This window comes from Mesoplodon bidens, assembly GCF_964165515.1.
Source record: "Mesoplodon bidens genome assembly, chromosome: 12".
NCBI classification, from domain to species: domain Eukaryota; kingdom Metazoa; phylum Chordata; class Mammalia; order Artiodactyla; family Ziphiidae; genus Mesoplodon; species Mesoplodon bidens.
In genome coordinates, this window is record NC_138168.1 from 9,389,721 (window position 1) to 9,402,938 (window position 13,218).

At 36.0% G+C, this 13,218-nt stretch overlaps 1 protein-coding gene across 1 annotated transcript in view; it reads right to left on the minus strand.

Annotated features, from left to right (window-relative positions):
• MYO6 (myosin VI) overlaps positions 1 to 13,218 on the minus strand; it is a 141,830-nt gene that overhangs the window by 52,872 nt on the left and 75,740 nt on the right. Inside the window, exons 10-11 of the mRNA XM_081251099.1 lie at positions 4,178 to 4,258; positions 1,212 to 1,392 (exon numbers count right to left, since the gene is read on the minus strand). Coding sequence (XP_081107225.1) covers positions 1,212 to 1,392; positions 4,178 to 4,258 — 262 coding nt within the window. The remainder of the gene's footprint in view (positions 1 to 1,211; positions 1,393 to 4,177; positions 4,259 to 13,218) is intronic.

Below are 13,218 nucleotides of genomic sequence, written 5' to 3' on the forward strand. Positions count from 1 at the left end.
GTCAGACATGGGTACAACCGGCTCTCACACCTACAACTTCACTGATGACCATGTTACTTAAACTTCTGCACAGGTCCTACTTCTGTAAAATGGAGATAATATCCTCTACCTCATTATCTTTATCAAGTTCAGATTATGATTATGATGTTTATGATGAAATACACTATATGAAGGGTCTTGCACGTAGCATTTTTTTTTAATGTTCTTTTGCCTTCCTCTTGTGCCCTTTTCCTTATATGCAAACTACTGCTAGGAAAAATACACTTCTCATGGATTATTTCTTCATTATTTTACAAATGAAAAATCCAAGGCTTAGAGAGCTTCTGGGATCTGACACTAAAGCCCATATTATTGACTACTATATTAAATGATGCTTTCGATTTTTTTTAAAACTCTTTTAAACAATGTATTTATGCAGGAGTCAACAATCTTTTTCTCTAAAGAGTGAGGTTTTAGGCTTTGCTGGCCATCCAGTCTCTGTCACAACCCCAACTCTGCCACTACGAAAGCTGGCCTAGGCAAGACATAAATAAATGTGTGTGGCTGTGTTCTAACAATACTTTATTTACAGAAACAGGCAGCTAGTCAGATTTGACCATGAGCCACAGCCTGCCAACTCCCGCATTCATGGATCAAACTTAAGATCATATAAAAAGCCTTACTATTTACGTAGAGACTGAAACAATACAGTTGAAAAGTTACTATACTGCAGGCATTTAAATGATCTGTTCAATCTGCATCAAGTTTAACCTGTTTTCATTTCCCAGTAACAATGTATATGGGCTTTCATGTATTCAATTATCCTAATTAACCATTCCAAGTTTAGATCAATGAACCAGAAAAATGTCAAAATACCTTAAAAGATGGTAGAGAGAATTATTATGTTCACTTATTGGAAAAGATTAATATCAGTTGAAAAATTTAACCAAATATGACCCTGGTAGTCAGGATTATTTATCCTTCACAGGATGAGTTTATTCCTCATCAGTATCACTGATTTATTCAAAAAGAGCTCATAATAACTAATAATGCAGCATCCAGCAGTTGCAAGGTTCATAACATAATACAGTATATTCTAGAAATGTAGGGTATTAACAAGCCTGCACACAGAGTAAATTTTCATATGACAATTAAATGACAAAACTTCTAATTTTACTCCTTTTTAAAATAAAGCAAAACAAAAAGACCACAAGAAAACAAAAAAAAAAAACCTGAAGTGCTGCCGGCTTCCTCAAAATCAATATTTCCAAGGTGCAGGACACCAGCTACTACCCGGAACAGATCAAGCTTTTCTTCATCATCCAAACCAATCTTTTTCATGGCTGTGCACATTCTAATAAAATCTCCATGGTCATCTAACAAAGGATCTTTCAAGGAACCTGCCTTAAGATACTACAAAACAAGAAGACATCAATTAATTGTGGTTTACATTATTTAAGTATACTAACACAACTACACAACGTCTATTCACTATATAACATGCAAAAATAAAATGTGTCAATCATAAAACTTCAGTGTTCCAAAACATTCAAAAACTGAATGACTGGGCAAAGTGTAGCCAGGATTTATGTGTTACTTCTTTCAATGACATGTGAATCTGCAACTATCTCAATAAAAATTTCAGTCAAAAATGGAATGAGATGTTTTCCAATTACAATTTTAACTCTAAAACTAGGATATTATATAAAAATATAAATTGAGTGAAAATGAAGGGAATATCAGTGGTTGAAATGAATCAACGTGAAACCATAGGTCAAAAAGAACTGAGGTTTTAAAAAACTATAATAAAAATTTAAATGACACTTAGCATTACACTCCTTCAGGTTAACTGCCATCAACTGCACCAATATTCAACAGCAGTAACCAGTGGACAGGCTAACAACAATGTTCACGGCCTGGGAATTAATTTTTAAACCTTTCTGTATTAGTATATATGAGGTAAAGTGTATTAGTAAGCATTATGCTTATGCTAAGAATTTATGCAATGACTGAAAACATTTCCGAAAAAATGAAGAGAAAATTTGCTTTCTCTCCTAAAAGAATGTGCATCTAAAGTATTCATTTACTAGAACCTATAACAAACTCAGAAAAAGGAAGAAGAAAAGTCAGCCCTGCAGAAACTAGAAGGAGGGGAAAAAAATTACTGGACACAGAAAGATTGGACTAGCAATTTTCCAGAACTTGAGAATGAATGAGAAGTAAAATTAAACATTAGGTAACAGCATCAGAATTAACTGGTCATTAAAGACGCCCCTAGGAGATGTTTTTTTTCCTCCAGGTTGCCAACTGCTTCCCAGCTAAATTTGTAATTACCTTTCCACACAAGTCTTTAAAATGTTTAATTATGCATGTGTAAAATTTCTGGAAAATGTCTAGACAAAGAAATTTAATTTTATTCTTAAAGAAAACAATCACATGCAGCCAAATTTAAAACAAAGCACATATCGTGCAGAATTTTTAGTCTTGCAACTGAACCGTTAATTTCATTTAAAAACTGTTTCTTCTAATCAAATGTCAATGAATATATTGCTATCACGGCAGACTAAAAATACTGCATTTTCCTAAAAATAACACACCGCTTAAAGACATGCCAATGGAACTAGGCAAAGGATTCTAAATAGTCAAAATGATCACCTCATCCTCCTGATAAAGAAGACAATAAAAAGTAATTTAAACATATTAAATCCATTATTCACTTATATATTTTTATATATAAACCCAGTAATATGAATATGATTCCTAACAAACTATGTTGACTCTAAAATCAGAAAGTGTACATTTTCTTCCTAAGACAGCACAAAGAATGCTACTCTTTGGAGAGTAAAATCCAGTTTTCTTTCCTCTCCACTCAGTTTTTTCCATGGTAAAAGATCAAATTTAGATATGTATATATTTTTTCCTTTGGGATAGCTGCAGCATCCCACAAGGAAATGTCCCCATTATCTTAGTGGAAATAATACAATTTCTAGATTTCAATGATGCCTTATAAAAATATAGGTTATCATAACAAAGGAAGATACCATAATAAATATTAATGTCACTTCTTAAAGTTCCAACCATGGATGTAATATAAAGTTTACAGACATCTGTGTCTAAAATGATAAATAAAATGTCAACTTAAACAAAAATTAACTGCAGACTCATCTGCTTAGAATTCAAATTAATGGGAATTTTTAGTTGCTTTCTGTTCTTTTCTATGAATACATTAAAGATATAATTCACCTCACCATTTTGAAGGTAGTCAAAAACATCTGACTCACAAATGCAGGGGAATTAAAAACTGAGTATAATAAAACCTTGTTCACTTAAATATAAATCTTTTAATAAAATAAAGACAATATGAACTATTCCCTATAATTAATCCTGACTTAGTATTTCATAATTTAAGCTCCCTGAGTAGATACAACTTAATCCCACTTACTACTTAAACAATGCATATTAAAATTTGTAAAAGTTGCAGTAGATTTTTAGATTAAGGACAATGTTTTTAAAATAATACTTAATGGTATAATTATATCTACTTACTCTTAGAAATACAATGATTTAGTAAGACCTATACATAAAACTTTTCATAATATATTACAAAAACATGATGTTTTAACAATGATTTAGTAAGACCTATACATAAAACTTTTCATAATATATTACATAAACATGATGTTTAACAATGATTTAGTAAGACCTATACATAAAACTTTTCATAATATATTACAGAAACATGATATTTTAAAGAGAAATATTAAATAATACATAAGCATTAGTTCATAAGAATGCTCACTCTACTTATTGTCTACATCAAAGCTTACTTCAGCCTTGACACAGACAATAAATTATAAAGGACATATTTTATACTTAATCACAAATGGGTAATATGAAAGTAAGTTTCAAAAACGTCAGCAAAGGATGATTTTTAGGCAATCTGATGCCCTCATGCCAGGAAAATAACAAGAGGAGAGCAGTGCACTGAGGTCCCACCAAGAAGACCCAGAACCTGTGGCTTCTGCAGATACCAAAAGAGGTGTTCTCGGCGAGAGGTGTGGATGAGTATTTAGGTTTTTTAAGCATAAGCCTAAAAGTAAGAGATCTTACTTGGTTTCCAAAATAAAAAATAGAATACATCTTTCAGCACATTTTTTTTGTATTGAAGACTATAATTTTTTTTAAAAGGCTACTTTACCTCAGGACTTCTTCGGTTCTGCAAAATGTGTTTGTCAGTTTCTCTGTTAGCAAAGTATCTAGTGCAGCCTCGGTTTAAATACTATGACAAAGAAATTTAAAATATAATTAACAAATATGATCCACAGGAAAATAATACAAAGGAAAACACAACTTATCAAATAGTGCTAACTCTAAAGAATTTCTAAACATAACCTGAGTATCATTTAATATCTCAATTAAAATCAATACTTCTATATATCATAAACATTTCATTCCTACTAATCACAGCAGGGATGGTGAAAATCCTAACCTGAAAATAGATTAAATTACATGATTAACATAAAAACCAATACCATAAAGCTTTCCTATTTTTCAAAGGTAGCAATTTTTTTAAAATATGTATCTCCAGTTTATTTATTCATTTTTAACATCTTTATTGGAGTATAATTGCTTTACAGTGTTGTGTCAGTTTCTGCTGTGTAACTAAGTGAATCAGCTATATGCATCTGTGTATCTCCATATCCCCTCCCTCTTGTGTCTCCCTCCCATCCTCCCTATCCTACCTCTCTAAGTGGTCACAAAGCACCGAGCTGATCTCCCTGTGCTACGCAGCTGCTTCTCACTAGCTATCTATTTTACATTTGGTAGTGTATATATGTCCATGCCACTCTCTCACTTCCTCCCAGTTAACCCTTCCTTCTCTCGTGTCCTCAAGTCCATTCTCTATGTCTGTGTCTTTATTCTTGTCCTGCCCCTAGGTTCATCAGAACCATTTTTTTTTTTTGGATTCCATATATATGTGTTACCATACGGTATTTGTTTTTCTCTTTCTGACTTACTTCACTCTGTATGACAGGTCCATCCACCTCACTACAAATAACTCAATTTTGTTTCTTTTTATGGCTGAGTAATATTACATTGTATATATGTGCCACATCTTTATCCATTCATCTGTCGATGGACACTTAGCTTGCTTCCATGTACTGGCTCTTGTAAATACTGATGCAGTGAACATTGTGGTACATGACTCTTTTTGAATTGTGGTTTTATCAGGGTATATGCCCAGTAGTCGGATTGCTGGGTCATATGGTAGTTCTATTTTTAGTTTTTTAAGGAACCTCCATACTGTTCTCCATAGTGGCTGTATCAACTTACATTCCCACTAACAGTGCAAAACGTTCTCTTTTCTCCACACCCTCGCCAGGATTTATTGTTTGTAGATTTTTTGATAATGGCCTCTCTGACTGGTGTGAGGTGATACTTCATTGTAGTTTTGATTTGCATTTCTCTAATGATCAGTGATGTTGAGCATCCTTTCATGTGTTTGTTGGCAATGTGCAGTATCTTCTTTGGAGAAATGTCTATTTGGGTCTTCTACCCATTTTTGGATTGGGTTGTTTTTTTGATATTGAGCTGCATGAGCTGCTTGTATATTTTGGAGATTAATCCTTTGTCAGTTGCTTCGTTTGCAAATATTTTCTCCCATTCTGAGGGTTGTCTTTTCATCTTTTTTATGGTTTCCTTTGCTGTGCAAAAGCTTTTAAGTTTCATTAGGTCCCATTTGTTTATTTTTGTTTCGATTTCCATTTCTCTAGGAGGTGGGTCAAAAAGGATCTTGCTGTGATTTATGTCATAGAGCGTTCTGCCTATGTTTTCCTCTAAGAGTTTTATAGTGTCTGGTCTTACATTTAGGTCTTTAATCCATTTGGAGTTTATTTTTGTGTATGGTGTTAGGAAGTGTTCTAATTTCATTCTTTTACATGTAGCTGTCCAGTTTTCCCAGCACCACTTACTGAAGAGGCTGGCTTTTCTCCACTGTATATTCTTACCTCCTTTATCAAAAATAAGGTGACCATATGTGCATGGGCTTATCTCTGGGCTTTCAATCCTGTTCCATTGATCTATATTTCTGTTTTTGTGCCAGTACCATACTGTCTTCATTACTGTAGCTTTGTAGTATAATCTGAAGTCTGGGAGCCTGATTCCTCCAGCTCCGTTTTTCCTTCTCAAGATTGCTTTGGCTATTCGGGGTCTTTTGTGATTCCAAACAAATTGTGCATTTTTTTGTTCTAGTTCTGTGAAAAATGCCATTGGTAGTTTGATGGGGATTGCAGTGAATCTGTAGATTGCTTTGGGTAGTATAGCCATTTTCACAATGTTGATTCTCCCAATCCAAGAACGTGGTATATCTCTCCCTCTGTTTGTATCACCTTTAATTTCTTTCAGCAGTGTCTTATAGTTTTCTGCATACAGGTCTTTTGTCTCCCTAGGTAGGTTTATTCCTAGGTATTTTATTCTTTTTGCTGCAATGGTAAATGGGAGTGTTTCCTTAATTTCTCTTTTAGATATTTCAGCATTAGTGTACAGGAAAGCAAGATATTTCTGTGCATTAACTTTTTATTCTGCTACGTTACCAAATTCATTGATTAGCTCTAGTTTTTTGGTAGCATCTTTAGGATTCTCTACACATAGTATCATGTCATCTGCAAATAGTGACAGTTTTACTTCCTCTTTTCCGATTTGGATTCCTTTTTATTTCTTTTTCTTCTCTGATTGCCATGGCTAAAGCCTCCAAAACTATGTTGAATAATGGTGGTGAGAGTGGGCAACCTTGTCTTGTTCCTGGTCTTAGAGGAAATGGTTACAGTTTTTCACCACTGAGAATGATGTTGACTTTGGGTCATATATGGCCTTTATTATGTTGAGTTAGGTTCCCTCTATGCCTACCTTCTGGAGAGTTTTTATCATACATGGGTGTTGAATTTTGTCAAAAGCTTTTTCTGCATCTATTGAGATGATCATATGGTTTTCATTCTTCGATTTGTTAATACGGTGTATCACACTGATTGATTTGCATATATATATATATATTTTTTTTTTTTTTAATGGGTAAGGAGAGCTCTATTCCATCTTGTAATTGTTCCCTAGGGTGTATTTTACAAAACTGGGTGATTTTTAGTATGCTCCTAGGAAGAGAAAGAAGGTTTTTGTTTGTTTGTTTGTTTCTTTAGAAGATGTTGGGGGTAGGAGTTTATTAATTAATTAATTAATTTTTGCTGTGTTGGGTCTTCGTTTCTGTGTGAGGGCTTTCTCTAGTTGTGGCAAGCAGGGGCCACTCTTCATTGCGGTGCACGGGCCTCTCACTATCGTGGCCTCTCCTGTTGTGGAGCACAGGCTCCAGACGCACAGGCTCAGTAGTTGTGGCTCACAGGCCCAGTTGCTCCGCGGCATGTGGGATCCTCCCAGACCAGGGCTCGAACCCGTGTCCCCTGCACTAGCAGGCAGATTCTCAACCACTGTGCCACCAGGGAAGCCCAATTTGCATATATTGAAGAATCCTTGCATTCCTAGGATAAACCCCACTTTATCATGGTGTATGATCCTTTTAATGTGCTGTTGGATTCTGTTGGCTAGTATTCTGTTGAGGATTTTTGCATCTAAGTTCATCAGAGATTCTGGCCTGTAGCTTCTTTTTTTTGTGACATCTTTGTCTGGTTTTGGTATCAGGGTGATGGTGGCCTCATAGAATGAGTTTGGGAGTGTTCCTCCCTCTGCTATATTTTGGAAGAGTTTAAGAAGGATAGGTGTCAGCTCTTCTCTAAATGTTTGACAGAATTCACCTTTGCAGCCATCTGGTCCTGGACTTTTGTTTGTTGGCAGGTTTTTAATCACAGTCTCAATTTCAGTGCTTGTGATTGGTCTGTTTATATTTTGTATTTCTTCCTGTTTCAGTCTCAGAAGGTTGTACCTTTCTGGCATTTGTCCATTTCTTCCAGGTTGTCCATTTTATTGGCATATAGTTGCTTGTAGTAATCTCTCATGATCCTTTGTATTTCTGCAGTGTCAGTTGTTACTTCTCCTTTTTCATTTCTAATTCTGTTGATTTGAGTCTTCTCCCTTTTTTCTTGATGAGTCTGGCTAATCGTTTATCAATTTTATCTTCTCAAAGAAGCAGCTTTTAGTTTTACTGATCTTTGCTACTGTTTCCTTCATTTCTTTTTCATTTATTTCTGATCTGATCTTTATGATTTCTTTCCTTCTGCTAACTTTGGGGGTTTTTTGTTCTTCTTGCTCTAATTGCTTTAGGTGTACGGTTAGGTGTGCGAGATTTTTCTGTTTCTTGAGGTAGGATTGTATTGCTATAAACTTCCCTCTTAGAACTGCTTTTGCTACATCCCACAGGTTTTGGGTCGTCGTGTTTTCATTGTCATTTGTTTCTAGGTATTTTTTTATTTCCTCTTTGATTTCCTCAGTGATCACTTCGTTATTAAGTAGTGTATTGTTTAGCCTCCATGTGTTTGTATTTTTTACAGTATTTTCCTGTAATTGATATCTAGTCTCATAGTGTTGTGGTAGGAAAAGGTACTTGATACGATTTCAGTATTCTTAAATTTACCAAGGCTTGATTTGTGACCAAAGATATGGTCTATCCTGGAGAATGTCCCATGAACACTTGAGAAGAAAGTGTATTCTGTTGTTTTTGGATGGAATGTCCTATAAATTCAATTAAGTCCATTTTGTTTAATGTGTCATTTAAAGCTTGTGTTTCCTTATTAATTTTCATTTTGGATGATCTGACCATTGGTGAAAGTGGGGTGTTAAAGCCCCTACTATGATTGTGTTACTTTTGATTTCCCCTTTTATGTGTTAGCATTTGCCTTATGTATTGAGGTGTTCCTATGTTGGGTGCATAAGTATTTATAATTGTTATTTCTTTTTCTTGGATTGATCCCTTGATCATTTCAGTGTCCTTCCTTGTCTCTTGTAACATTCTTTAAAGTCTATTTTGTCTGATATGACTATTGCTACTCCAGCTTTCTTGTGATTTCCATTTGCATGGAATATCTTTTTCCAACCCCTCACTTTCAGTCTGTATGTGTCCCTAGGTCTGAAGTGGGTCTTGTAGACAGCATATGTACGGGTCTTGTTTTTGTATCCATTCAGCCAGTCTATGTCTTTTGGTTGGAGCATTTAATCCATTTATATTTAAGGTAATTATTGATATGTATGTTCCTATTACTGTTTTCTTAATAGTTTTGGGTTTGTTTGTTTGTTTGTTTTACAGGATAATAAAATTTTAATGAAAATTTCCACAAGAAATTTTTTGACAGAATGTGAAGTTTTATTATTTGTCTTTATTATTTTGTCCTGAATGTACACATGAGGTTTCTGAATCAGAGCAGATTTCTTTTTATTTACCTTATAGCTAATAACAAGTGTGTTGTACCCTTGTGTCTCTGTTCTTACACTTACACCAACATAATGAGAGCCAGGTCAAATATCCTACAAATACAAAGTCTGTCTTGTAGACAAGGGATATAGAAAATGAATTTTCTGTACTTACATACAGAAAAAATAAGCAGTCAACTCTCTGTACTCATCATAATCTTTTGGAAAATTTCTACTCTAATATGTTGGAATTTAAATAATCCTCTCCAGGGAAAATATAAGACCATTGCCTAAAGCTTTACAATCCAAAGATGACTTATTTTTTCTTCAAGTGTGAAAAGGTACCTGTGTAGTTAGGTAAATCTCTATAGAGTTTTCAATATCTATACAGTTGTAAATTAACTTCCATGGCTGGGTTTGTTTTTATAGGTCTTTTCCTTCTCTTGTGTTTCCTGCCTAGAGAAGTTCCTTTAGCATTTGCTGTAAAGCTGGTTTGGTGGTGCTGAATTCTCTTAACTTTTGCTTACCTGTAAAGGTTTTAATTTCTTCATCGAATCTGAATGAGCTCCTTGTCAGGTAGAGTAATCTTGGTTGTAGGTTCTTCCCTTTCATCACTTCTAATATATCCTGCCACTCCCTTCTAGCTTGCAGAGTTTCTACTGAAAGATCAGGTGTTAATCTTATGGGGATTCCCTTGTATGTTATTTGTTGCTTTTCACTTGCTGCTTTTAATATTTTTTCTTTATATTTAATTTTTGATAGTTTGATTAATATGTGTCTTGGTGTGTTTCTCCTTGTATTTATCCTGTATGGGACTCTCTGTGCTTCCTGGACTTGATTGACTGTTTCTTTTCCCATGTTAGGGAAGTTTTTGACTATAATCTCTTCAAATATTTTCTCAGACCCTTTGTTTTTCTCTTCTTCTTCTGGGATCCCTATAATTCAAATGTTGGTGTGTTTAATGTTGTCCCAGAGGTCTCTGAGACTATCCTCAATGCTTTTGATTCTTTTTTCTTTATTCTGCTCCCTGGCTGTTATTTCCACTATTTTATCTTCCAGCTCACTTATCCATTCTTCTGCCTCAGTTACTCTGTTATTGATTCCTTCTAGAGTATTTTTAATTTCAGTAATTGTGTTGTTCATACCTGTTTGTTTGGTCTTTAGTTCTTCTAGATCCTTGTTAAATGTTTTCTGTATTTTCTCCATTCTATTTCCGAGATTTTGGATCATCTTTACTATCATTACTCTGAATTCATTTTCAGGTAGGTTGCCTATTTCATCTTCATTTATTTGGTCTTGTAGGTTTTTACTTTGCTCCTTCATCTGTAACATATGTTTCTGGTGTTTCACTTTTGTGTGTGTGTGTGTGGTACGCGGGCCTCTCACTGTTGTGGCCTCTCCCATTGCGGAGCACAGGCTTGGGACTTGCAGGCTCAGCGGCCATGGCTCACGGGCCTAGCCGCTCTGCGGCACGTGGGATCTTCCCAGACTGGGGCACGAACCCGTGTCCCCTGCATCGGCAGGCTGACTCTCAACCACTGCGCCACCAGGGAAGCCCCCTCACTTTTTTTTTGGTGGGTGGTGCTGTATTCTTGTCTTACTGGTTGTTTGGCCTGAGACGTCCAGCACTGGAGTTTGCAGGCAGTTGGATACAGCTGGGTCTTGATGCTGAGATGAGGACCTCCAGGAGGCCACATTCCGACTGATATTCCCTGGCGTCTGAGGTTCTCTATTAGTCCAGCGGTTTCAACTCGGAGTTCCCAGCCCAGGAGCTCAGGCCCAACCTGTGGCCTGGGAACCACGATCCTGCAAGCATGCGGCAGGCGAAGTCATGGTCCTCCAAAGACACGGACATCCAAATCCCTGGAACTGCTTGGCTGGGGCGCGGTGATGGGGACCTGGAGTCACCGGAGGGGCAGGGTGGTGGCCTGAGGCACACAGGGCAGCTTGGTGTCCTCGGGGTCAGAACCGGGCCATGTACGCCGCCCACGCCGCCCAGGGCACCAGGGACTCCGCCTAGGCTTGACAGGCGTCTGCACCCCGGATTCATGTCCGAGCCCCAGATTTACGTCAGTGACCCCGGTTTTACGTCTGAGGCCCCGAGTTTACATCTCAAAGGTAGCAATTTTAAATCTTCTCAGGGTTAAATCTTGTTGAAAATACAGTTCATAAGATATGAACTAAATATGTAAAAAGTCTCAAATAAGGACCCACACTGTGGTTTAATATTTTGAGTACTATTTCAAATTCTGAACAATTAACAAATAATATTCTTGAGTTTCTTAATTTTTGATTTTTACAATCAGTCCTTCAAAACATGCCTTTCATACGGGCAGACAGCTAACACTAATTGTACATAAATTACAACACTTGCTTTATGAACCTTCACAGGTATTCAAATAACCATTTCAGCTTTTATCTCAATGATTTACTTTTCTGCCCAGAAGCCTTTAAAGGCTAAGTGCTTTGAAAACACAGAATAAGGGAAGCAGCTGAGAAGAAAATAATACACTGGTCTTGAAGAGACTCTTTTACCCCCACTTAAGGGGTGGGGGTCGTTCAGGAAGGACATGCACAGGGAACAGGGTGAGAAAATATTTTAAACATCTCAGCTTTTCTTAAATCAGGTCACTAGGATTCCACTGTCCCCTGGCATCAATTCCAAGGTTAAATATATCGATAACATATTATATACCAAGAAAAAATTTACAGTAAAGTTTGAATGATTTAGGGATAAATTAATACTTTAGATGATCAATGCATTTATCTCCCCCCATTACAGTGAAATATTAAAATACAGTTAAAACCAGAAAAGAATATGCAATGAATTTTTCTTTGTAGCCTAGAATCTTGGAGGAAAGAATAAAATAGAAGGGAGAGGGAATAATACTGATAAGCGTTTTCAATTGACTATTTCAAAACAGAGCTCTTTTATTTAGTAGGATAATAGTAGCTTAACTATATAGAGCCAAAACAAATGTTTTCTTTGCTAGCAAGAGTTTTATCCACCCGCCCCAACTGTTTTATCAAATACTTGGCATTTGGACAGATGGACTTAATATTAAAACCTAAGAAAACTACTTGTTTCTTCTAACTTTTCTGTAACTAGAAAGCTATAAATATTCTTGTCACCCATTCTCATTCTATCCAAGCTTTATTTATATTCAAGGATTTTTGCATGACTATAACGAATGCTTCCATGGAACATGTGCAAAAATATTTCAAATTTTTGAATAATGCAAACATTTTAAACCTTTTATTTTCTAAAGTACATGTGGAGTTAATATGGGTGTTTTCAAACAGATGTATCTCTACAATTCTTTACATACTAATTTGGATAGAATAGTGACCAAAAAAACGTGGGGGAAAGCGTTCACCCTGCTATAGAGTTTCTCCTTTGTCTTTACAACTTTACCCCTGAGTTATAACTGGAGGCCTAAACTAAACCCGAGAAAAACCTGTTGAAATGACCAACACACTTTTAAGTCACTCTAAGGCAGAATCATTTGGGGGAAGGAATACAGAGGTGTGTGTACACCTGCCTGAGAGGAATATCCAAGATGGCAGGTGTTTTGGGGTGAAAGGTAATGCTGTTCCACGAGTTTCCTCTTACCACCAAAAGGACTCTCCCAGTTCATGCCACAGAGACAAGAAACTCTCTGACCTGATAAAGCACTACAGTGGCTGCCCCCCTTAGGATGGCTGTCCTTGTGCCAGGAAAGACTGTACATTCTGAGACACAGAAACTATGTTCTCAAGCCCCCAGGTAGAAAGAAATGCTATATTAAGACAAGAATAGTCACATCACTTTATCATTAACTCAGTGCTGACAAAGCCACATCATCATTATTAAATTTTATATGATTCATATTAATTTATATTCCTTTTATA